The sequence below is a fragment of the Anoplopoma fimbria genome, chromosome 14 (genome assembly GCF_027596085.1).
Source record: "Anoplopoma fimbria isolate UVic2021 breed Golden Eagle Sablefish chromosome 14, Afim_UVic_2022, whole genome shotgun sequence".
Lineage (NCBI taxonomy): Eukaryota > Metazoa > Chordata > Actinopteri > Perciformes > Anoplopomatidae > Anoplopoma > Anoplopoma fimbria.
In genome coordinates this window covers 14540742-14567949 of record NC_072462.1, presented here as the reverse complement: position 1 = coordinate 14567949, position 27208 = coordinate 14540742, and the positions used below count along the sequence as shown (strand labels likewise).

General features: G+C 41.1%; 1 protein-coding gene across 1 annotated transcript in view; it reads left to right on the top strand.

The window, feature by feature from the left end:
- The window catches only part of LOC129102801 (regulator of G-protein signaling 3-like), a 44445-nt gene that overhangs the window by 5898 nt on the left and 11339 nt on the right, over nt 1-27208 (top strand). Inside the window, exons 3-8 of the mRNA XM_054613071.1 lie at nt 555-613; nt 721-815; nt 1210-1278; nt 8224-8284; nt 11600-11690; nt 25155-25222. Of these exons, the coding sequence (XP_054469046.1) occupies nt 555-613; nt 721-815; nt 1210-1278; nt 8224-8284; nt 11600-11690; nt 25155-25222 (443 nt within the window). The remainder of the gene's footprint in view (nt 1-554; nt 614-720; nt 816-1209; nt 1279-8223; nt 8285-11599; nt 11691-25154; nt 25223-27208) is intronic.

Here is a 27208-nt window from a genome sequence, read left to right as displayed (position 1 = left end):
TCCCACTTTCTTCATCAGCTCTGCAGCTATTGAACAAGCCCCTTTTTACACTCACCCCTTGCCAGTTGCAATGTTCTTTTCTTGCCTTGTTTTTCTGCTTTTGTTGTCTGAACCTTAACCTCTACCTGCCTGCCCGCAGCGGGCTATAAGCCTATATATACTTTTATTGTTACAGTATCAATATCATTAAACTCTTCCACTCTGCCTTTCAATTCTTGAGTCGTGACTCGAGCTATATTAATTATGGCAGCCCATTTTTCCCTAAACCAAAGCAGCTTGCCAAGTGCATATGCCAAATATATTTCCAAATTTTCCTCTGCCTGGACACATGCACACATTGTCTTGATGAGCAAACCCCAGTGTGCTTTTGTAGCAAAAGCGGGTCCATTCAGAAATATTGTACACCGTAAACAATCTGAGCCTCACTAAGCTATCCGTGGAGCAGAGCCTTGGTGATATTTTGGCCCAGCACCTGAAAAATGAGATGTGCACATACATAATTAATGTGTCTACAAAGTCATAATTTATTCAGTTCTATTTGTGTGTGTTTGCAGTTTTGGAGGCTAGGAGCGTGTTGGAGGAGTGCCAGGGGTCATGTGACCTTTACGTTAAAGTATGTACAGCTGTAAAGAATATTATATATTTAAAAAAACTTCTTGGAACTGTGACACAAGGGTGGTGACTAGATTGTGTGTACTTTTGTTTTGCTGTCCTCCTCAGATTGGCATGTGCCCAGACAGTGATCCTAGCGACAGACAGAAGACTCAGATGGTTCCTCACTGTAGGAACCCCATCTTCTTACAAACCTTTTACTTGTAAGCAATACATTTTTACATTCATTAAAAATGTATTACAGTGTTACAAACTATTTCAAGATTTGTTCAAAATGTATATATTTTGGTGTAGTTTCATTTCGGACTCAGTTGAGTCCTTAGTGTAAGGCAGTTTTGCTTAGCTCAGCTCAGATTTCTTGTATGTTCCCCATATAAACCTGACCTTATCTGAAGGACAGATAACTGGATGTGACAAATATGTGATAAATATATGTTTACCTTTGCATTATACATTAACAGCTTTTGACTCTCAGTTGTGGGCTTTTCAAGTTTTGTTGACACCAAACAAATGTTTGTGCAAAGATTCACTTGTTAGCTAGTCACACATATTCTCTCAAGTGCGTGAAAATAAATGTTTGTTCCTTTTTGTTTTCAGTGTTATCAGTGAGGTGGACCTTCATAAGAGACTGCTCTTCACAATGTGGAACTCTGACTCCACAACAAGGTACCTGCTCGGTATGTTGATGATGTTGTTGGTGAGGGTGATGATGATAGTGATAATGAAGAAAATTGATTTGGGGGTTTTATTTTCCATTTAATCTCCTATTTTAAATGAAGCTGTAACATACTTTAGCTGCCCACTAGAGCAGTAAAACACCATTTTATAATTGATGCTGCTGAATTGCTTCTGTGTGTTCGGCTCTGTTTGTGTGTGTATGTGTTTCTTTGTGCGGTTGTCTCTGAATCTGGCAGAGTGAATGTGTTACTCTCGCCTCCCTGCCTCACCAGACTTAAGCTGAAACAGGGTCATTGCTGGGGATGGAGGACATATGGTCGAATGAGTCACAAATGTCTTGTGCTGTGTTGTATTGATGAAAAGCATCGCTATGTGCTAGAAATACTGACAAGCACTATTTTAGACATGTTTTATATGGTTCAAAGTTCTTTGCCCTGAACATAGAACACTCTGGTCCCCTTTATGTTCTGAATGATTTTTGCTGTTTTCAGTTAAATAAAAACAAAATATCACATACAGCATGTATTGTAAAGGATGTATACAGATGTAAAGTATACAGGGACAGGCTTACGTGAGTGGTTGAGTTAAGATCATGGAATGATTTTCAAGATAAGACCTTTTTGGGACAGTTTCTGGAACACAGATTAAGAGTGATTTACTCATCTTTGGTAAGCAATTAAGCCTCGTTCACACCAAATGTCTCTTAGTATTAAATGGGGAAATCCAGTAGGAACAAATGTTTCCAATAGTAATACACCTTTGGTAAAGCAATATCCTTCTGATACAGTATGCCTGTTTGTTTGAATATTAGTTTGGTCCCTTTTTAATATGCAGATAAGATTCCAAATGCAGCTTTCCCAATAACTTGATTTACTTAAAGCAGTGGGCACCCTGCCCTTTTTCTGGCAATCAGTACAAATGATCTATAAGATTAAAAATGTAGACTCTTACATGCTCCACGGTGCATTTACATTTATTTAGCACACTACTTAAAATCCGAACAGTCTTTTCACACACAACCATAGATTCTCAAAATGTTCTGTCTAGCAAGGACTATATTTTAGTGTTGTACAATAAACCAGGGCAGCATCTGTTAAGCACTATCAGTCTGTCACCTCAGATGATAAGCAATGATCTGAGCAGCGCTATCGACAGCTTTGTTCTGGTATTGCTCAAGGAAATTGAGATCACAACCTTTTGAGTAAGTCCAATCTCGTACACCCAAGGACAGAACATTCATAACATGAATCAAAATTCACATTGTTGCGCGTGAAAGAACTTATTTGGACCTTGTATTGAATAGGGAATTATGTATCTCTGTCTCATTTGTAAACTCTGAACCTTCTCCCTCTGAGAGCAAAAGGGAGTGACAGGAAAGAAAAGCAGCAAAACTGTGTGCATCTTCAATTCAAACTAGAAAGGTGCTCTCAGTAGAGTGCAGACCTCAGCCGGGTGTGTATGCAACGACCACCTATGTTAAGTTAATATTTTATTTAATAAGTACAACCCACAATTGGATAATCTCCCCGTCTAGACTGCAAGTGTAAAAAGTGTGAAAGTGTTTTTCACGTGAACCTCTCCCACAACTGATACATTTCAATCTATACAGATGTCAACACAGGCTCTGTGCAGGTGTGTGTCTCAGCTATGAAGTGTTTATTTAAGCTTCAAGTCTATCTTTTAGAGTAGTGAGTGAGGAGTCAGCTGGCAGCCAATGGCAGTGTAAAACAGGCAATAAAAGGTGTTGTGAGAACACGCGGGTCAATGAAACCACAAGAGGTCATTGAGCATGAAGCTAAAAATGAGCATCACAAATATTATGCACTTTGGAGCAGCAGTATGCGAGATTAGCTGTGGACAGACACACACACACACACACACACACACACACACACACACACACACACACACACACACACACACACACACACACACACACACACACACACACACACACACACATGCACACCGTCACTCACTCACGCAGATGTAAGAGGGCAGAGATAATAACCCCAAATGTCAGCTATGAGATGAAACTGCCAGGTCTGTTACAAGCCCTGATTTAATGGTTAGGTGGAGAACAGATGCTGCTCTGTGTACGAAATTGAATGTAATGCAATTGAAGTTGCTGTAGTTATGAAACACTAGGCTGTACAGAGTGGCCACATAGTACAAGGGATTATCTTAATACGGTTATATGTATTTCTGCATAAACTGTAGAAGCAGCTCTTGATGTCTAAGACAACAATGGGAGCACCACAACCAGCTATTGAACCATGTGGTCTATGCAGGGGTGATCTTTACCCCCTCAGTGGCAATTTTAAGTTTAGTCCAGCTTCAAATGAAACGAAAATGTGCTTATTTAACTCTACCCTCTGCTGTGTAGAAGTTGTAGGTAGCAGTGCCTCTTCAGCAAATTCTCTTAAACACCACAGAACATTGGCCAAGGTGCTGCTGTAGCCAAGAGTGGAGCATTCCTAGCAGTGTTAGTCAAAACCAAGTATTGCTTATCCATCCATCCATCCATCCATCCATCCATCCATCCATCTCCTTCCGCTTATCCGGGGCCGGGTCGCGGGGGCAGCAAGCTAAGGAGGGTCCTCCAGACGTCCTTCTCCCCAGCAACACTTTCCAGCTCCTCCTGGGGAACCCCGAGGCGTTCCCAGGCCAGACGAGATATATGATCTCTCCAGCGTGTTCTGGGTCTACCCCGGGGCCTCTTACCAGTTGGACGTGCCTGGAAAACCTCTAAAGGGAGGCGTCCAGGAGGCATCCTGATCAGATGCCCGAGCCACCTCAGCTGGCCCCTTTCGACGCGAAGGAGCAGCGGCTCTACTCCGAGCTCCCTCCGGATGTCTGAGCTCCTCACCCTATCTCTAAGGCTGAGCCCAGCCACCCTACGAAGGAAGCTCATTTCGGCCGCTTGTATTCGCGATCTCATTCTTTCGGTCACTACCCAAAGCTCATGACCATAGGTGAGGGTTGGAACGTAGATGGACTGGTAAATCGAGAGCTTTGCCTTTCGGCTCAGCTCCTTCTTCACCAAAACGGTCCGGTACAACGCCTGCATCACTGCTGACGCTGCACCGAACCGCCTGTCCATCTCCCGCTCCATTTTACCCTCACTCGTGAATAAGATCCCGAGATACTTGAACTCCCTCGCTTGGGGCAGTGACTCACTCCCAACCCAGAGGGTGCAATCCACCGTTTTCCGGAAGAGAACCATGGCCTCAGACTTGGAGGTACTGACTCTCATCCCGACCGCTTCACACTCGGCTGTAAACCACCCCAGTGCGTGTTGAAGGTCACGTTCTGAAGAAGCCAACAGAACCACATCATCTGCAAAAAGCAGGGATGCGATTCTGAGGTCCCCAAACCGGAAACTCTCCTCCCCCGGCTGCGCCTTGAAATCCTGTCCATGAAAATCACAAACAGGATTGGTGACAATGGGCAGCCCTGGCGGAGGCCAACACGCACTGGGAACAAGCTCGACTTTGTGCCGAGTATCCGGACACAGCTCTCACTTTGGTCATACAAGGACCGAATGGCTCGTAGTAACGAACCAGGTACCCCATATTCCCGCAGTACCCCCACAGGACTCCCCGAGGGACACGGTCGAAGGCCTTCTCCAAGTCCACAAAACACATGTAGACTGGATGAGCAAACTCCCATGCACCCTCCAACAGACCTGCAAGGGTAAAGAGTTGGTCCGCTGTTCCACGTCCAGGACGGAATCCGCATTGCTCCTCCTGAATCTGAGGTTCGACAATCGGACGGAGCCTCCTTTCCAGCACCCTGGAGTAAACTTTCCCGGGAGGCTGAGCAGTGTGATACCCCTATAATTGGAGCACACTCTCCGGTCCCCCTTTTTGAAAATGGGAACCACCACCCCGGTCTGCCACTCCACAGGCACTGTACCCGACTTCCACGCGACAGTGAAGAGACGTGTCAACCAAGACAGCCCAACAATGTCCAGAGCCTTTAGCATCTCCGGTCGAATCTCATCCACTCCTGGCGCTTTGCCGCTGAAGAGCTTTTTAACTACCTCAACGACCTCCGCCAGGCATATGGACGAGACTTCCCCTGAGTCTTCAGACTCTGCCTCTTCCACAGAGGACGTGTTGGTCGGGTTCAGGAGTTCCTCAAAGTGTTCTTTCCACCATTCGACAATATCCCCAGTCCGCAACCGCCGCAGCTGCAGCCCTTCTGGCCAACCGGTACCTGCCTGCTGATTCAGGAGACCCCTCGGCCAACCAAGACTGAAAGGCCTCCTTCTTCAGCTTGACGGCCTCCTTCACGTTCTTGGATTGCCGCCACGACAGGCACCGATCGCCTTGCGACCACAACTCCTAGCAGCAGCTTCCACAATGGAGGATTTGAACATGGCCCACTCGGATTCCATGTCCCCAGCCTCCCCCGGGATGCACGAGAAATTGTTCCGGAGGTGGGAGTTGAAGACCTTTCGGACAGGATCCTCAGCCAGACGTTCCCAGTTCACCCTCACTACACGTTTGGGTTTACCGGGTCTGTCCGGCAGCCTCCCCCGCCACCTGATCCAACTCACCACCAGGTGGTGATCAGTTGACAGCTCTGCTCCTCTCTTCACCTGAGTGTCCAAGACATACGGCCGCAGGTCTGATGACACAACTACAAAGTCGATCATAGACCTTTGGCCTAGGGTGTTCTGGTACCAAGTACACTTATGAACCTCCCTATGCTCAAACATGGTGTTTGTTATGGACAGTCCATGACTAGCACAGAAGTCCAACAACAAAGCACCACTCAGGTTCAGATCGGGCAGGCCGTTCCTCCCAATCACACCCCTCCAGGTTTCTCCGTCGTTACCCACGTGAGCGTTGAAGTCTCCCAGAAGAACTATGGAGTCCCCAGTCGGCGCCCTTTCCAGAACACCACCCAAGGACTCCAAGAAGGCCGCGTACTCCGAACTGCCGTTTGGTGCATAGGCACAAACAACAGTCAGAGACTTTCCTCCTGCGATTCCCAGTCGCAGAGAGGCGACCCTCTCGTTCTCCGGGGAGAACTCCAGAACAGCGGCGCTCAGCCGGGGGCTTGTGAGTATCCCCACACCCGCCCGGCGCCTCTCACCCTGGGCAACTCCGGAAAAGGAAAAAGTCCAGCCCCTCTCCAGGAGTTTGGTTCCAGAACCGGTGCTATGCGTGGAGGTGAGCCCAACTATATCTAGCTGGTAGCGTTCCACCTCCCGCACCAGCTCCGGTTCCTTCCCCGCCAGAGAGGTGACATTCCACGTCCCTAGAGCTAGTCTGTGATGCCGGGGGTCAGCACGCCCAGGTTTCCGCCCCAGCCTGCCGCCCAGCTCACATTGCACCCGACCCCAATGCCTATCCCTGCGGGTGGTGGGCCCACAGGGTGGCGGCACGATGTAGCTTTTTCGGGCTGGGCCCGGCCGGGCCCCATGTGCCAAGGCCCGGCCACCAGACGCCGCCGGCGAGCTCCCCTACCAGGTCTGGCTCCAGGAGGGTGCCCCGGTTTCCCTATTCCGGGCGAGGTGCCACAACCTTGTATCGTCCGATTCATTGAGGTTTGGTGAATCGCTCTTAGTCTGACCCCTCCCCCGAGACCACTTTGCCTTGGGAGACCCTACCAGGAGCTATTGCCCCCGACAACACAGCTCTCAGGATCACTGGGGCACACAAACCCCTCCACCACGATAAGGTGGCGATTCATTGGAGGAGTATAAGTATTGCTTATGTTCATAGTTAAGGGTTAAAGCTGATGACAGGAAGAGCAGTTTAGATGAACACTCTGTATCACAGTGTAATTTTCTGTTTCCCCCAGCTTAATCATCTCCTATTATTATCAAGTCTAATGTGGACTTCTGCCAGCTTCACAGAATTGTTATCCATAGTGGTGGAAGGCTGAAGGCTTGACAGAGTTTGACCATTGAACTTTAAAAAGGAAACAAAACACAATACACAGTATTTTTTGTAACAAAGAATCCATTGGATTAGCCGTTATATTTATATTATTTATTTTCCAATCCAATACTTTGTTTTTTCTACTTTCCCATCAGTCTCATCTGTACATTGTGTTTAGTTCTTATTCTTAAATGTTAGCATGCTCTCATGCTAATATACAATGTGCCTGCTTGACATCAGCATGTTAACGTTGCCATTTAAAAACTATTAACATGCCTTAACTCAAAGCACCACTCTGCCTAAGTATAGCTTCACAGAGGCGCTAGCTGGAAGTTCTGTTAGAGCGAGCTTTTATAAACTCAATATTGTCTTCACCGCATTCTGTCAATGCAGTTGAGTTCTTTCGGTCACTGGGTCACTTAACTGAGTACAGCCAGGAAACATTTCAGGTGTTCATTTGTGCTGACAGCAAGTTTGCCCTCAAAACAGAATCAGCAGCTGTCCAGCTGGGGGGTTGTCGAGAACTGTTTTTCTCATTTTTCTCATCTATGCATAATTAAACACCACCGCGCACACAGTCCCATAACTCTGCTCTAACTCTGATTATATATTTGTCCTATGTCAGAATGTTGACACATTAATTAAATATATTTCCCAAGTATCACATTTTACTCCTTTAAACTTTTTATTATTGTTTTGTCTTTCTTCATTATGTTTTATTTTGCTTTTAGCAACAGAGATTTCACTCAGGGGATCAACCTTCTTTGTAATAAATAAGTCTGCATGGTAACTTGGGACGATTTTATGTTTGACAAAAACTGACACTTGGATGAAAAACACCATTAAAACATCACATTGATTTGTTTATATTTTTAGTGTCGTCTGTGGGATTTAACGCTTTTAGAGGATAAAAAACACATTTCAGATGTCAGACCTGAGTTAGATGACACATCGGCTTTACTTCGGGGTATTTATTGATTTTTTATTTTCATCCTACTTAATTATTCTCTGTGTGCTTCTCTCTCTGTATCAACAGGATGAGTGATCTGATGGGTTGCATGAGCTTTGGTGTGCGCTCCCTTATGGATCCAGACAAGGTAAGTTTAAACACAGATTTACATTCTGTAAACAATATACACATGGCCCTTTTCAACTTTAAATCTTTCTGTGTGTGTGTCCATCACTGTGTGTGTGTGTGTGTGTGTGTGTGTGTGTGTGTGTGTGTGTGTGTGTGTGTGTGTGTGTGTGTGTGTGTGTGTGTGTGTGTGTGTGTGTGTGTGTGTGTGTGTGTGTGTGTCCGTCCATCCATTAGACCATGAATCTACAAGTTTAGTTCAGAGTGAATGAATTCCAGTGACCTCAATAGTTGAGAGGAAACACTTTGGGGTTACCAGTGTTACAGTGCAGCAGCGTTGCCTCCAGTCACTGGAGTAATACACAGTTTGAGTCACTCTCTGTGATGAAATGTTATTGGACACGCACATGAACACACATGCATTCCTTAGTATAGTCTCACTGAATCTCATGTCTTTCTTTAACTAAACTGAGGATAGATTTTTTTAAATTACAATGTAGATCAGACGATGTTGCACATTGACAATTATGATTCTGTAAATCTTCCAAACTAACATGAATCTTTACATGAAGGCAATGTTTTATATGCGGAAATTATAAACGTGTAGTGCATCATACTAGAAAACATTTTATCGGGGGAGGCTTTAGTGCATCATATTAGAACATTTTATCTTTTGTTATCACTGATACTGCAATTGCAACAAGACTCACTGAATATTTTTCTATGGCAAGAGAAAAAAGCCCAAAGTCGATTCCTTTTGTCAGCCTGCGTTTGAGCTGTCAGAAACACAGCACATCATGTTCTCATCACACGAACTGTGCGTTTTCCTACTGGACCTCTGGCCACTGTGCTTGACTAACTGATGTGAGCACTGAATACTCACAGATGCTAAAACAAGAGTATGAGTCTATGGCTATTTTTAGCGCTGTGGGAGCTGTAGTTGTCATTACTTTTGCAAGTATTTTGTCAAAAACCAAATTATTGTTCTTATTGAAATGTTGACCTGATGATGGTGCCAGATTAAAAAATAAGGGATCATCAAAGTGATTACAATTAATCCCGAGGTGGACATGAAAGTTTGTAGAAAATGTCATCCAATAGCTGTGAAGATATTTCAGTCAGGAAAAAAGTGGTGGACCGACTGACAGCCCAACCGTCAGGCATTGCTATCCCTCAACACGACACAATAAGGGGGACACTGCTTCATCCCACACACCTACATCCTATTATAAAGAACCCAGCCCTTAGCCTTCACAAACTGTCCCAGGTGAGGTCCAAGAGCTCAGCACTGCTCCTTTGCTTAGAACAGATTCTCCTCCACTCTACAGTTTATCCTCATAGCTGCTTTTCTTAGCTCTTTCCTGTCACAGTTTCATTATTAACTTCAATTTATCCAACTGTTTTTCCATTGCCTTTCCATATGTGCATATTTTCCTCTTGCGGTCTACCACATATTCACAGTTTAAAAAACAGCCCACGTTTTAGTGGTTAGTGCAGTGACCACTGCAAATGTCTGGTATGCAATGCCTCAGCACTTGAACATTTAAGTGTTATTACATCATTTTGCATGCATCTGTGTGTATTTTAAGGTCACATTTTGAAATCGGAGGAAGGAAACCTTTGTGCCCATTGTGGTTACAGCAAAGTTGAGAAAACCTTTTCAATTGTCTGTTTCTGTACTTGTCAGTTATTGCACTCTTCAGCCCTTTACCAATGTAGCATTTTGTCTCAAGAACCCTACAATTAGGGCTTTTTGTGAAGTACAAAATATGCATGTGCCGGTTGACATTATGGTTCACATCACATGATATTCAAATCACTACAGAAAAAAGAAGCTTTTATAGGAAAAATGCAGTAAAAACCATCTCTGCTTCTTGTGTTAAAATCATCGTTTTGACTATTTTTCCCTAAGCTTTAGGCATTTCTTGTTTTTTCTGTCTCAGGCTGGCTGAGAAGTTGAGACAAACTATTAATTTAGTGTTAAGAAATAAAATGAGGACAACAAACATGAACACAGCTGCAAATTGTTCTCTCTCAGCACAGTAAGTGTTTTTTGTAGTTTCAATTAACGTCCACATCAGTGAGGAAGATGAACAACAAGGAGAAATGATACTTTAGTCAGGCTTATGGCTTCCTTCCTCTATTTATCTCAATAAATATTTAATTGGCTTAATGTGCTAATGAGGGAGATTTAGCTTAGAGTCAGAGGGAGTTATTTCTCTTCACCACATCTGGTCTTCTTTTCTGTTTTTCTTTTCATTCAGCCCTCCTTTCAAACCCATCCCTTTCTGTTTGTCTCCAATGTGTTCCTTTATTTCAGAAGCATTTGGAGCTTTTCTGGTTATTTTTGTTACCTACTCTGCTAGCTTGTCACATCTTGTCATTTGTTTGCATCCTTTTGCCATTTTGTGCTTTTTACTTCTCTTTCATCTCCTGCTTTTTCTTTTCATCTCTCTCATCTGTCTCCCTCCTGACTTACCGCTCTCTTTGTGCCACTCTTCCCCCCTTTGTCACATGTGCACAGTAATATTGAACGATAGCGTAAATCCATCCCTGACTTTCAGGACATATGCCCTCCCCTCCCCCATCTTCTATACAAGTCCCCAGCCTGTCCTCCCCCCATACAAGTCCAACAGCCTGCAGAAATCTGTCCACTCAGATAAGATGCTTTTAAAATGGAGATTATTGTCACTGTCCATGGCATCACATTATGTAGTACAAAAGAAGAGGCTTGCCCTGGGTGTGTGTGTGTGTATGTGTGTGTGTTTGTGTGTGCGTGTGTGCTGCAATAAATGTGTGACACAGAGTAAAATAACAGCAGAGCTTATAACAGTGTTGTCCTGTTTGCAAGACCGAATACAAAATCATCAGGATTAAAATCTGACCCCCCTCTACATGACTTTATGTAACACACGTACAATACAGTAGTTGCAATTACACACATGTGCATGCACACACACGCCACACAAATACTCACACACACACCATCTGGCTCACAGGGCAGAAGTGGAGGCATCAGCTGCTGGAATAAGCTAAAGCATTGTTAGTAGTGAGTGTGTGTATGTTCAGTGTTTGCAGCCCTGGAGGAGCAAGCAAATTAGGTTTGTGTGTGTGTGTGTGTGTGTGTGTGTGTATGTGCGTGTGCACGTGCGTTTTGCATCTTTGTGTGTGTGTGCTTCTGTACATGTTTATGCTCACGTAGAGAATTTCATTTTAAATTTAGTTTTCATAAAGTTGAATCCCAAAGCTTGAAGTCAGGCATACTCGTGCATGCTCCTGACACACACACACACACGCACACGCACACAGACAGTCACTCTTTGTGTTTGTGCTGTAGGAGGTTCAAGGATGGTACTACCTACTTGGGGAAGAGCTAGGGAGGAAGAAGCATCTTAAAGTGCCCACACAAAACGACTACAGCTCCACTGGTAAGTTAATTAACATTTATTTTGGTTAAATATTTTTTTCTCATTTAAATCAGGAAACTTTTCTATTTATAAGCTATGTTTTATTTAGGACACGTTCTTTATTTTAATACTGTTATATTAAGTACACATATTTTAGTCCACAAAAAAAGATGAAGTTAAGTAGACATGTGAAAACAGGATGAACATAAATATAATAGTGAACATAATGTTGTACAAAATAATTAAATCAAAATTGCATTAAAAAGTAAAAGGACGTGTAGTAGTCTAATGGCAAATCAACAATTTGCGAGGGTCAAACAAATCTAAAAATGGCAACTGTAAGAACACAAGTCAACTTGCCATATACATACTGTCACATGTTTGTGTTTGCCAGGCTCGCAGCACTAAGTCTTTATCAGTCTTTGGGTCTGGAGGTGGGGCGACTGTGGAAGTGAGGGATTAGAGAGGGAAAGAGAGAGGGATTGGTAGAGCGAATGAGGGAAAGACAGAGTGGAGGAGAAGGAGGGGTCTGGATGAAACCCTGACGCGTCACAGTTGCCAGAGAGAAAGAGAGAGAGACGGAGCTCTCTCATACACTTCGCTGCTGGAGTGGATCTCCCCTCACACACAGACACACACCCACCCAACTCACACATACACACACACACACACACACACACACACCCACACACACACACAGTTGTTTGGGAATCTATTTTTCTTCTCTCCACCTTCGAGTGCTCCTTCTCCTTCTACTTATATTTGCTCTCACTCGTAGTTTCACGTTGGTGGTGGTGGCAGTTGTGGTGGTGGTGTGTGCTGGAGTTATGCTACTCTGTGCAAGCCATAAGGGCAGCCTAGACTAGGTGAGTACTATGTTTGTGTTATCATTCTTGACTGTACTCACTGCACATGAGTGTATTTTGGAAGTTGCATGATGCAAAGAAGCAAATTTGTTGTGAAATGGTTGGTTTTCTGTTGCGGATGCTGTTTGATGATGGGACTCCCTGTTTGTTCTGTTGCACTCTCTACCTCGGCTTCTTCACCGTTCCACCTGTCTTTTTTGCTCATTTCTGCTCATTTTTTCTTCCTGCTCTTCTTCCACCTTGTTTCTTTTCTTTGTCCTTTAATAATTGATGATATTCATTTTCATGTCTCTGTTACACTCTGTGTGTGCTGGTAATCTGTCAACTTTTGTGTATTTTTACTCTTGCTGAGCTGAATTTCTCACAGTTCCTTTTCAATGGACCCATTCAGTAGATTACTTACAGCACGACCCCAACTTTTTGTACACACATATGCACAAACCCTTCACATCAGCACACAGTGACACGCACATCCTTTTTCACCCTCCCCAACCACAACCCATTCCCATTCCCAGTACCATCAACTTTCCTTTTCCTTATTCACATAGTTCCATTCTGGGTTATGAGAATGACAATTACATCATCAGCCGTTCACTTAACCATTCCGGTTAACACCGCTTGGCTGAACTAGGCTAATCTGCTTCATGAAACTTTAAAATTAGTTTTATGCTTCTGTGGATGAAAGTGGGACAGTGGTATCAGATTGGACCCAAGCAGGAAACCATTACAAGGCTCGCATGAGGGGATCCTCACTCACACTTAAAGATTATACAAGCAAGTAGTTATTTTAGTTGTGGGGTGACAGGCTTTTTAAATCTATAACGTACGTGTAGTAATTGTAATCACAGTTGATGCAAAAGTTAATTTCATAGGATGCTATGGCAGAAAAGGAAAAAAGCAACAACAAAGGAACAGTGTGCTTAGTTATTTTAATGGATGTGAACTGTTTTCATCTTTCCCAATGGAAATCCTGCCCCACTACTGTCTCATCTGATCCATGTGTGTGTGTCTCTGTGTGTGTGTGTGTGTGTGTGTGTGTGTGTGTGTGTGTGTGTGTGTGTGTGTGTGTGTGAGTGTGTGGGGTGCATAATCATGCATGCAGTTGGTTGTTGCCAGCTGGCAGAATGTAGGCCATGGAGACACTGCTGCACCATGAAATGACCAAAATCCCATTCATTACAATCCGACTCTGTGTGGCTATCCTCTTTCTCTCTCTATCTTTGTCTCTCTATATGTCTGTCACTCTATATTTTTTGTATCTCTTTCACAATGATTAATCCATTTTATTAACTCTGGCATTTTGTCACTTATTGTTAGTCCTTAGTCAACTTCTTATGTAACTTAATACTGTGACAGAATGCAAAAATAAATACTTTTACCATCACTAGCTACTAGCCTCTCTCTCTCTCTCTCTCTCTCTCTCTCTCTCTCTCTCTCTCTCTCTCTCTCTCTCTCTCTCTCTCTCTGAGGAGAAGCATACTGAGAGCTTGGCAGGCTCACCATGTTCTCGTAATACTTTGGATTCAAAGCTTATTCATCATTTTAGCTGCTAGTCATCAGGCCTCTCCTCTAACTCGTTCTAACTCTCAAGCATTGGTGCCATCCCAACAATCTTTAAAGCAATAAAAAAACGTAGGTGTATCGTTTTAGACTAAGCATCCTTCGCTGTACTTTCTAAGTGAGTTGAAAGTTAAGTTTTAATTTCATTTAATTTAATTAAAAGTATAACTCCCCTAAAAGTACCATAACTTTTACATTTCTTAGCTGGCAGTAAAGGTTGAATATCGTATTTAAGTGAAACAGAAGTTTTAATTTTTACTTATGCTCATTTGGTGCTAAGGAGGAGCTGCCCAGTAGGAGCTGTAGTTGGTTTTGTATTTCTTGGTCGGTTTGTTTGTCCATTTTGTTTTTGTGCAGCACTCTGCCTCTTTCACCAGGCAACACAGTGGGAGTTTCACAAGGATGAGATTGCTAAATTAAAATTAAATAAATTATAAAAGGCTCACCAATAAAATGTTGTAGATGCATATTATGTGAGGAATGATTTGTCATTAATACATGAAGAAAGATAATAAGATTATATCAACTGTTTATCAGGTCATCATGAGAAACCTTTACCCACGTGTTAAGTTTAATCAAGTAAATGTTAAAGAATATGGTTAAGGATTATGTAGGTAAATGTGCTGTGAGGAAATAAAACCATTGTAGTTTGCTAAGATCTGTTCATAATTAAATTAGATATGTTTCAGCTAAAACTTCAAGCATCACTCATAGTCAACAATCATCTTGTTTATGAGTTCAGCTTGGGTCAGTTGAGTTAAAAATGGCTAAATAAAATTCCCATTCCACACCTTCCAACGAACAGCCACATTATCCAATCATAGCCAATCTTAATGTAATTGTTTTGCAATGTATATTTGCATCGTCAGATCGGATTTCCTGTTATGTAATTTTGACAAACAAGGTTGAAATCACAACTGTAAGTTAATTTATCTGTCAAGAAGAATGTAAGTGAAATGTCAGCAGTTACATTGCCAAATCGTTTATTGTTATGTAATATCCACTTTGAACAATAGTCTAACTTTACAAGCAAACATCATCTGTTGAAACAAGTCTTTTACTTGTCTGCTCGTTTAATCCATGCTAATGTGCACAGACTCTCCCGAGAGGTGAACTATTTGGATCTTCGTGTCTGACTAAGCGCTCAGTCACCGACCTGTGCCAGTTCAGGGCCAGGGCAGCGCCAGGCCAAAACCCCCCCTGGGGGCAGACTATTGTTGGACTGGGTAGCTAGCAGCACATCTGCACATGGTGTAGCATCATCCTGACCTAAGGGTTGGCTTCAGACATTCAATATCTAGAAAGACAACAATCGAATTAAAATTTGAACGTGCAAATATCAACAGGGCAGATTAAAAAACATCAACAGTTCCATTAAATGTATTTTTGCCATGACGGGTAAATTAAAAGAAACTATACTTTTAATAAAAAACCAAAATGCAGAGCACAAAGGGAGAAATTAACTCTTTAAATATCAGGTTGTTACAAGTGAAGACAGACTTTCCTCTTGTATGTTTCAGACTCTGCTTCAATAACAAAACCTGCTGAGCTCTGACAGCTAATTACATTGTAGTTATACAACAAAAAGGCTGCCATTTTAACTTTGCTTTACATGAGTTGAGAGGCATGAGTGGCAGCCAAACAACATATCTGAGATAAGGAGTGACAGGGCAATTAGTATTGATTGTCAGAACCCATTTTTGTATTTTGCAGTGTTAGAAGCCTATCCTAAGCTACAATAATAATGTACACATTCAAGTACTGTTCTACCAGTAGTAATACTAACAATACAGAATATTCGGAGGGTGGTGTACTCAGAATAGGTGTCAAAAATGAAAATGTATAGCTGGTACACTTATGTGGATTATTAAAATATTGATGGAGAGGAAACTGTTTGTGTTACTGTGAGTTATATTTCCCAGTTGCCTCAAAAAGTTGAAGCAGCAGAAAAAATCTTATGGTTGTGGAAATAAAATAAAAAAACACACTTTTCTCTTTATTTGTTGAGTGGGTCATGGTTGGTGGGATATTGTTTGGAGCTTAGGTTTGTATTTCCCATCTGTGCTTGCTTGTGCACAAGCATATGAGCTGTATAATTGAAATTTGTCTCTGCATTTGTTACTGATTAAATGCATTTTTGGCTTGCTTAGTGTGTCAGTGGAGACAACTGACCCACGGTGACATGTACGTGTGGGAGTTTTTGACCATGGCTAATGCATCTCCCTCCGACGAGCTTACGATGTGGGTCAGATGGTCTGTATATACGTGAAAGCAAAGATAGCCGAGCACCCATTGTCTCGTGCTTAAAAAGTATGTCATCTGCATTGTGCGCACACTTGTTTCACTTTTCATAATAGATGGACATAGTCCTGATGTACTACACACACACACACACACACACACACACACACACACACACACACACACACACACACACACACACACACACACACACACACACACACACACACACACACACACACACACACAAACACTGCCAGGCTCTTCCAGATGGCTAGCCTTAAAATCAACAGATTAAAATAAACACTATGTGATTAATTTATGTGGAAGGGGTTGAACATGGACATAGAGATGGAGATGTGGGGGCTGTTTTTATATATTGTTAGGTTTCTCTGCCAAATACTGGCTCAGTGGCTGTGAATTTGAGTGAGTATGTGATCATGTGAGACAATGTGTTGTTGAATAGATGTCTGACATGCCATGCACTCGATGTTCTGAGGGTATCATTGACCGCAGGCTTGCATCCACTTGATCTGAAGTGAAGTATTTGAGCCAGTATCTTAGAGCTCCGTGCTACTGTGTTGCACTTTCTGCTCCCTTGACAGTTATGCAGATTTTATTTCACTGACGCCCTCCATTGCCACTCCCCAAACATTTAAATTTTTATAGCAACCAACATGGATCTAGTTAGTGCTCACAGCTCCCTTCACAATCCTCAGATGAGGTTTAATCAGACCAAGGCGTGTGTGGGTGGTCCATCGGTGTTTAAGTCATTTAAATGAATCATTATGTATGTTATACTTCGCTCAAACCAGACAACTGAGACCAGAACAGGCACACGGAGCCTCCTGCAGTAAAAGGTCAGTCTCACATGAGCTGCATATTCAAAGAGAAAATATGTTAACAGCATATAATTCTACAGATGTGTGAAATGTCAAAGGCCCTGAGCACACACAGCGGCGTTTTCAGTCATTGTGGCTGATTTGACCGAATCATCACGCCCAGCTAAACATCACAGTCAAAACCAAAGAAGCTCTTTAGTTGACAGAAATAGATATATCAATGTGTTGCTGTGAATGCTTAACATATGAAGGAAATGTTTTAGTGATCATAGCCGAAGACCTGAACACGACGGGGGTGGCAGACTGCAGGGTCATGTTTACCACTAGAGGGGTGAATGGGAGGGGGGTAAAGCACTAGCCAGTCTTAGACAACCAAGAAGAGAACCACTTCTACAACCCAACACACATTGCATCGCACACATGAATCTCTGCAGAAGGCATAGCATAGTCTTTAATCTGCAGTGGGTGGACACTTCCAGCATGTTAGGGACAGAGGCAATGAACCTAGACGGCTTAAAGTCGTCATGGACACAAAGTAAATTGGAATCAATTTCCTGATGGGATTGAGCCTGCAAAAGGTAGGCGGAACTAAGTAGGCACGACTGGAGGGTGTGTGACTGCCAATAAGGGGTGCACTCATGTGGAAAATGACCATGTTCCCATTCTGCCACTTCAAGAGTCTCTGTTCTGCAGATTTATTCTTATCATATACCACAGCACATGATGTCTGTTCTGTGTGACAGATCATTCTCACGCCAAGAACATTAGTACTGCGAGATATGTTGTGCCTTATTTTGTCATATTTGAGGTAATTTTGATATAGTTAAGTAGTAAATATTGGTGTTGAGAAAAAATAAGTAGGTAATATATGTAATTCATAAATTCCAGGAAAGAAATACTCTAATTTATATTTTTTTGCATACCTTCCTTGTAAAAGTTTGTTTCCTTCTTTTCTTGAGTTTTGCATTGTGCTCCAGAATTTAAATTAAATTGGTTAGAGTTAACACTTTGAATAGCCTCGTTCCCTTTTGTTTTATCTTAACCATGCCACTCTTTAAAAAAATAAAACACATTAATGAGGTCAGGCCCGATTAATGTTTTTACCCAGCGACAACTTGTTTTGCACAAGGAGGCTTACACACAGAGGATGATAGACCAGCAGGAATTGTTTTTACGCTCACAAATGTCAGTGCCACCCCAAACATTTGTATTAGCTCTCAGTGTGTAAAACACTTTCATGTGCTGAAAACACAGAATGTATGTGCTTGCTAGTAGTATTGATGATCCTGTTGGTGATTTCCCACTCGGTTAGTTTGGAACAACATACCCAAAGCTGCACCAGAAGAAAGGCATAGTATTGCAATGATTTTTGCTATTATGAAAAGAGGATGATCCTTTGTGAACTGGTGGTGGTTTAAGTTGATGATTTGATGAGTTTGGAGGCTGGATATGAAATTCTATCACAGTCCCTAAATATTTTTATGCTTCTCTTCCAATCCTTTTTACAATCTACCAAGGACAATCATGCAACACTTTGAGTCAACAGACAGCAGACATAATCCTTTCTAGCTGTTCTGCCTTGCTCGGGACAAACAGGAAATGAAATGCGGCAATCACTCCCGTCCGGCTATCCAGAATTGTCTTGTTCCATGTGGCATGATCAGTGCCAAGCAAAGCCATCTCATACCCACCAGCATAAAGCAGATAACTCATGCATAAACAAAGTACATTCCTCTCAGGGATCAAACAGTATTTAGTGAAAATGCACACATCATTACCTGTGCATCCACAGCTAGATGTTTGTATTACAATATGCATGTATGTCCTAGTTATGTGCTCTCATTATCATGACATAATAGGGATGGACTTTGATACTTATTATATTCAGTTTGTGTTGAGACCGTCAGAGCTTTGTTGGTTATTTAACTGTATTTAAGGCTATAGTTTGTAGTGGTGTTTAGATTGTAAATTGTTCCTATTATTTTTTAAGACGCCAATGATAATGTAAATAATGTTGGAGTTTAGCAAGCATAACGTTCACAATGTTTGCCATCTTAATTTAGCGTGTAAGCATGCTGACATTTAATAATTAGCACTAAATACAAAGTACAGCTCAGGCTTTTGCAGGTACCCAGTCATAAACCAAAGGGTTGCACAAAAACTTGAATCGATGAAGTCAGTCGAAAAAAGGTTTTATAATTCATCCCCTGGAGACCATAAATATCTGTACCATGTTTCACAGCAAACCATACAGTTGTATGTTGTTGACACATTCCAGTAAAGAACTAAAAATTCCACCTCATGGAGGATCATCAACGTCAGCAGGATGCATTCTCTGGGGAACTCTCGTGTTTCTAGATATTCCCCTAGTATGGCTAAAAATCCTTAAAAACCTTTCATGTACACATCTTCCATACCATCTGATATTACAAGCAAATGCTGCTGAATAATGCAGTTAGTCCCTCCTCAGTCTTAGGAAAAACCCAGCACAGTTGTGTTCATAACATCCAATAGCTGCTCTGTGAAGATGATTCTGACAAAGAACGATATAACTCTGTAAGGTGCCAAATAAAATCCCTTGTATGCACATCACCATGCTCTCAATGAGCGACATGCTTGTTAGTGACTCAGAATTCATAGAGAAAAGAATATCAATGCCCAATGTTGCTCAGTCAGTCCACTGCTTTAGGACATGCCTCATTGAGAGTTTGATTAAAACTAATGCGTTTTGGTGGATTTAGTGGATTATTCTGAAGGCCTGCAGTGATCATCTTTATCACTCAGTGTCTTATAAAGTAAATAGATTTATAATGAGAAATATTTGATCCATGAAGATTGATGAAAAAAGATAAGGACGTTGATCTACATACAGAGTTGTCCTGTTTGGATACTGGAGCATGGGGATGATCCTTGTAGGCTGCTGTCTAACTTATTTTCTGAATATGAGGCAGTGTTAAACAACTGCCTCTGGAAAAGGAAATTAACAAATGTCCCTTTGCAACCTAGTTAAACAAAAGAAAACGGAATCAACGAAATTCAAATGTAACCAAGGTGATGATAGAACAAGCTAAACTGTAACACAGAGTACGCTAATGGACAACCTTATCAAAGGACTGAAGAGGATTACATTTTCTAGGCTGCAGCACCCATTTTAAAATATATATTTCTTTCAGAATCAATTTATCCATTGACCAACAAAAACAAACCTCAGATACTAGACAGCACTCCCGCTTTCAGCCTTGGGATGAGCATGATGAGTAAAAATAATAATGTGGTGTACAGACTGAAGTGTTAGTAAAAACAAAACTCATATTTAGATTTTTAAGTGAACCCCAAATATGTTGCCTGCACTTTAATCACATAACAGTATTTAAATGTAACAAAAGACGTAGAACAACAATATTAATGACTAAATTAACCCAAACCAATAATAATGAATCAGACATACAAGTCCCTTCTCACATCTCACAAACATACAGTATAAACCAAAGGGAAACTTTGTAAATGTTTGATACAGACTGTAGAAAAACAGTAAAGGCAAATTCTTCATATTATAAACAATACTGTACTTTTTTCAAAGGGATGTTTGAAGGTCTCTGTTTCACTACTATTTTTTTTGCCATTTTTGGCCGATACAGAAATACAAAAATGTGTATATACGGGTGGTGTTGAGATAAGATTAAAAAAAAAAACAGCAACCACAAAAGCTGAGTGTGGTGAGCTGAGACACCTGTCCACCAACAAACTAGTCCCCACTATTACCTCTAGAAAGATGGTGGGAGTACAAAGCAAAGGAGCTCCAGAGACGAGGGTTCGCATGGTTTGAGGTTTAGACAACAAGACCAGGATCTTTACCGAACCTGTATTGTAAGATTCTGGCAGAAAAAAAGAGAAAGTTTATCGATGATCATTTTATAGGTACGTTCAGTATTATCATTTTTGCAACTTACCAGATCAATAGTTAACAACATTTCATCATTACATAAGTGGAAAACTTAATACACTCTGCATTTCTTTTCCTTCAAAACGTATTTGCTGTTGCAAATTATTTGTATATAAATGTCATTTCTCAGGGTTGTGCATTTTTCATTAACATCCTGCCAATCCTACTGATGTCAGTTTGTGGTAGTAAGAGCCCAAGAAAGACACAAGTAGTACACAATTTCAAATAATAAAAAAAAAGCTACTTTCCAGATGTTTTATTAAAAAGTAAATGCACTCAGTATGTTTGTAATGGCCTCAATGGTACACACACTTTTTTTAAAAAAAAGTAATCAAATATGATTTTGAACAATATACAGGCTTACATGTTTTCATTGTTACTCTAACATGAATACTGAGTTGATGTTTTCCTCATGAGTGCCCATATAATTTAGCCTGACATTTTCCATGAATTTATCAAACCAAAGTATTACATTTCCCCAAAAAATCTTGTAGCTCTGTTTCCTGGAAAAGATTATGCACAAAACATCATTCATGGTCCATTATGCAAATGTTTGGTGGTTTGTACTGTTTGTGTGTAGTTGTTTTGTTCTCATAGTGTTTGATTTTCTCCCTGTGGTCTGTGTAGAGAAATTGACCTTATGATCGAACGCTGAGCCCAGTTTTAAAACATTCCACTGTAGTTGTTCAATAAATCGAAGCCATTGCTAAAAAGCTCTCCAATTGACTGTATCACTCTCTAAACCAGTCCATAACTGGTCAGAAAAATACAAACATAGTCATTGCACTGTATGAGTACTTTCAACTCACACAGCATATCTAAAGTTTCATTTTGATTTAGTTTACCACATACATATTTTATCCCGATGTATCAGCAGAATATTAAATCACATGTGATTTTATGTATCTTATTTGAATTTAAAGTAAGATTTTTTATTACGTTTCAGATTAATTCATATTTTATACAATTTGATTCAAATGCTTTTCAACAATATTTCAGTCAGCTTTATATTTAATGGTTGAAATGACAAAATGAACTTGAACTTGATATACTGTAGATCATTGTTATTGATAAAAGGTGAAGCCACTCTTTACATTTAGTATAGCTTTTACTTTACTTATACTTTTTTTTTGCTTTAGTTTCCTTATAGAATGTGTGAGTTCTTTTTATCACCAATTAAAACACTAAATTGATGATGCTTGAGGTAATCTTAAGAGGCCCAAATGGTGAAATGGAGGCAATCTCCTCCCATCTTGGCTTTTCCACCCTCTCCATTAAGTGTGTATTTGTTTGTGGGCGACAGGAGGTGAAAGGAAAGACTGGGTGTCAAGTGAGCGAGTGCTGCAACGAGGGACTTGGGCAGAGTCAAGTACTTTCTTATGTTCTGGCAGATCTGAGACTGGCTGACTCAACCGCCAACTCTTTTTGATTTCTATCCTTTACTCTTGCCTTTTTCAACTCTTCATTTTCTGCCTCTTCTTGTTTTTTACCGTCTAGTTTCATCGTGTTTTTCTTTTAATCTTCTAAACTTCTTCAAAGTACATTCCTTTGTTCCTCATTCCCTGAATTTCTCTGGTGTATACTTTTCCCACTGTCCTCTATTTCCATGTCCTATTGTCCCGCTTTCTTTCCCTCATTTTCATGTCAGTCATGCTGGATGTTTCTCGTTGCCAGCTGCTCCGTGTCTCTCCCCTCTTATGCCCAGAGTTACTGATGTCTTACCCACACAAAAGGCTCCTCTCCTGGGCTTAATGCCAGCCAGGTTAGCCCCTCTCTTTTGCCCGACCCCTGGAGGTTTCAGATCCACAAATGACAAAATCCCTTTTTTTGAAAAAATCTTTGGGTTACTATGGCGACTACAACTATGGGATTGATCCCTTTTCTCAGGGGTTAAACTTCTGTTTAGGGTTACAGACGAAAGTAGCAACTGTGTTCTAATTGTGAAGAGATATTGAAGTTTCTTTTTCAGTAGACTAGAAAGCAATAATGTGTTTTGCTTGTTGTTGGATGTTTGACCTTCTCTGTGCAGAATGATTTAAGTTCAGAATAGTGGTGTCCAAACATACCGGTGTTGGTGATAATCTTGAAATTAAAATAAATAAATATTGATTTCATGTTCATAATACATATATGATGATATTGTTTAAATTAATTAATCTAAAATGTCGCTTTTGTACAGTTATGGTTACAGACTCTATCCTCACCTCCCTACACAACACCTACCAACAAAGTATGAACAAAGTTAAACATGAGTTTGACAAGCATTATTTTTTTTGTCGTTGAAATTTTCTAGTGATTTTACAATGATATAGTTATGTCACGATAATCATGTAGTGAACGTCTGATGTTGTTAGAGCCCTAGTGAAGAGTTTGACTCCAGAAGAATGTTTTCACATTCATCTGCTGAAGAGGGAACGTTTCTTTTCACATGAGGAGTGTATCTTCAAGCTTTTAAATAATTTGATTTTAAAAATGAGATTTTAAAATCTGTCTTCAAAAAAATGTGGCAAATTACTTTTTGTAAAATGAAACAGTTATGACCTGACATCCATAAGGTTTGGTTAGGTTCAGGCACAAACACGACTTTCATAGGGTAAATAACATATATATTTATATATCTTGGTTTGGGAAACAATTTTTACTTTTAGATCAGAGGACCTTTGTTGTCATGGTTAAAAGAAACAAAGGAAATGAACATCAGTCTCCCATGGCATGGTCCTATGATTTGTTGATTTACCCATCCACCCTGACCTCCTCCCTGTACGGACTTTCTGGCTTAATAACAGCATTACTCAACTTCCTCCTTGGCTCCCAATGGACGACTCATAATTACTACAGCTGCTTGAGGACTTCGTCAGTTGGATGAAAACATTCTGTATGTCGGCTTTGGGCATTATCAAAATGACTAATGCTCTTGTTATTACTGTCAAGCTTTATGCGGTCCTTCAAAATTGTACTATAACTTCTAGTCAAAGGAATAAAATAATTTACTAGACATCTTTTCAGGGAGCAGTACTGGCATAATAAAAGGTGATTTGAATATTGTTTTAACACTGTAATGCCGTATTAAAAATACCTTACTTTAAAACTACTCAAGTAGACATTTCAAAATATGTGTGTAGATAATATGATTATTGCATTACTTTGTGTGAGGTTAACAGAAGGGTACTTATCCACTTACACTCTTTGACTCATGCTGGGGCTTTTTTCACTTGGTTGGCAGAGTTTGGAAAGAAAGTTCACAGTCTGGGGTAAGAAAATCTCTCTCCTATGGTGATGAAGGTATGTGTGATGGACGAGTAAGAAAAAAGAGAGGGATAAGAGGAAGGATAGAAACACAAAGCCGAAGGAGGAGGTCGTGTCTGGAGGGGGTGGGGGGACAGAGGGGTTGCTGTTTGTGAAGTTTGAGAGACAGAGAAGGAAATGAGAAAGAAAGATTTATATATGAAGTGAACGATGTAAACAGAAGGAAAATGTAGAAAGAAAGAGAGAGGGAGAGAGAGAGAGAGAGATAGAGAGAGAGAAAGAGAGAGGGAGATCTGCATTGTGCCCAAAGCTGAATGCTGCCTTTATGAGCAATAGTTAAAAGGACACTGAGGCGTGAGTCCCTGTAACCATAGCAACTTCCTGGGAGCCCTGTGTGACGGACGGATAATAGAGTAAGAGAGGAGTTCCTTTTCTCTTCTTCACCCCTCCCTCCTTCCCTCCCTCTCACTTGTTCTCACTTCCACTCCTCTCTCGGGCAGTTTGTTGGATCCTCGCATCTTACGGGATTTTCCTCGTCTCGGCTGGACGTTTTTCTTTTAGCCTTTTATGTGCGCTCTGAAGTTTGAATTCCAGCCCGGCGAGGGCTGCTCCAGACAACTGTTGCCCTAATTGCTTGTTGTTATCTTTCTGAGCCACTTTTATGGACTCTCAGAATTATTTGAGGACTTTATTTTTGTGCATCCAGCAGGCTGTTTTGCGTTGGCACAGAGAGAAATGTGCTCCAAAGGCACTGTCTCAGCCCGTGATTCCTTTGTCTACATTTCAGAGGCTGTGCTGTCAAACCATGGTGCTGCCCCCGAGACCAATCGCCCTGAGAATATGCAATGCTTAACAGTAAGTATAAATCAAACTTTTTTATTTGCTTTCTATGTATGCATGTGAAGCTTAAAATGCTTATATAATTGGCTCTTTCTGCTACAGAAATAGTTAAATGTAGTATATGAATGTGTGTACACACAGTAAATATCTATTTAATGTTCAGTCGCTATCGCTGTACATAAAATGTTTAATGGAGGTTTTTGGAGGATTTCTTTATACAGGTGCATAAGTTATTATTATTATTTCTTTGATTGTTGGTAGTTTACGTGTGCCCTCTATGTGTTTTTTATTAATGCGTTTGCATTTGCGTGCACAATGAATGGAAAGGCCTGTGGTTGATTTATACTAAGCACTTGACCCGTGACATTGCACCATGTTCAACAAACTCATCATGCATAAAAGTGCCTTCAGTAAGATATTTACTGCATGAATTCCATGTCACACATTCCCAGCAACCATAGCAACTAATTGAATCATGCATATGAGCTTTGAGCAGTGAATAGAGCAAGATGCCATTTCTTGAAAGACAATATTTGTCAAAGCGCTCACTTGCATGCGAGTCACATGTGGAGGAGAATGATGGTTTGTCATGAGAGAGAGGAAAACTCTCATGTCAATTTTGCATAATTTACCGTTGTATTGTAGCCATGAATTCATTAAAAATGTATGAGGAAGACCACTTAAACTGTTGCAGAGACACAGGAGCATGACTGATGATGCATTTGTCCATTACAGAGATTAATTAAGTCAGTATTTGATTGGTAACAGCAGCAATAACGACAACAACAACAACTGGAATAGAAACATATTTAAAAGCCGTAGTGGTCAACTATATTAATGTACAATTTGGGACACATTATGGACCTGCAAATAGCAAAAGTAAATGTCATTCTTTATCCTTTGTGGATTTTTCCTGTTTTTCCCCTATTTGGATCATCAACATGTGGTTTTGCTAGCAGCTTCTTTGCACCAGCCAGTGTTGAGCTTCGCTGCGAGGGTGCATATTGTAAGAAATCATGCCTTATCTAGTTCCATTAGGTTTTTTTTGGGGGGGGGGGGGTAAATTCAGTCAAAACAATGAATTTTAACAGCCAGGCTTCATCCTACAATAAATGAACCTTGGTTGGATAAACACGGTTAGTATAACAGAGTACTATCAGGGAACAGTGTAATTGCGAACATAGTTTTGCAGGCGAGATAGTTATTTATCATTTTAAAACTGCTTTTCAGAGGAGTGCATCGCTCTTTCTACCCTGAGATATTTGACCCTTATTCCAGAGTCACACCAGAGACAGGACTTCCTTGTTGACTGTGGATGCAGCATCTTTTTTGCATGCTTTTGTTCACACTACTTTATTCCTCCACGGTTTTAACTCATCCAACTGGATCCTGAGTTGGCAAATTCCCAGTGTAACTTTCATCGAAAATTGACTCCGGATCCTTTTTCCACAAGATGCCAACATGGATGATACTTTAGCAAATTCTCTTTTACAGGTTATGATACATGATTGATAGTGGCTGTATTTGGATAGGGGCAAACCCTTATTGAACATGAGGCATATAGAAACTTCCCTTCTTCGGTATTTCTATAATGCGTCACTCGACTGTAATGCCAGGTACTTGTTATAGAGGGGGGCTGCAGTGTATGGAGCAGTATATGAAAAGAAGACTGTACACAAGCACTTGAAAGCAAGGTTATTAAATAGCCTTCAATCCAACACAAGCTTGGCTTATTTTCCTACAGCATATTGTCAGAATACAGCACAGCACTTCAGCATAAGCAGTAGCCTAATAAAACATAGTGACAGACCATAAGCACAGAGAGAGTGAAAAACCACAACCACACAAGGCCCGGCCGTCTGCTACCAGAGAAATGCCCCAGTCTGCTCCGAAGACGCTTGTGACAAACGAGAAAGAATTAGCATTCACGCTCGGGAGGGTGTGAGATTTTTTTTCTCTATCAAACCAAGGCCAGATATTTCCCTACAGCGTTAACCGAGT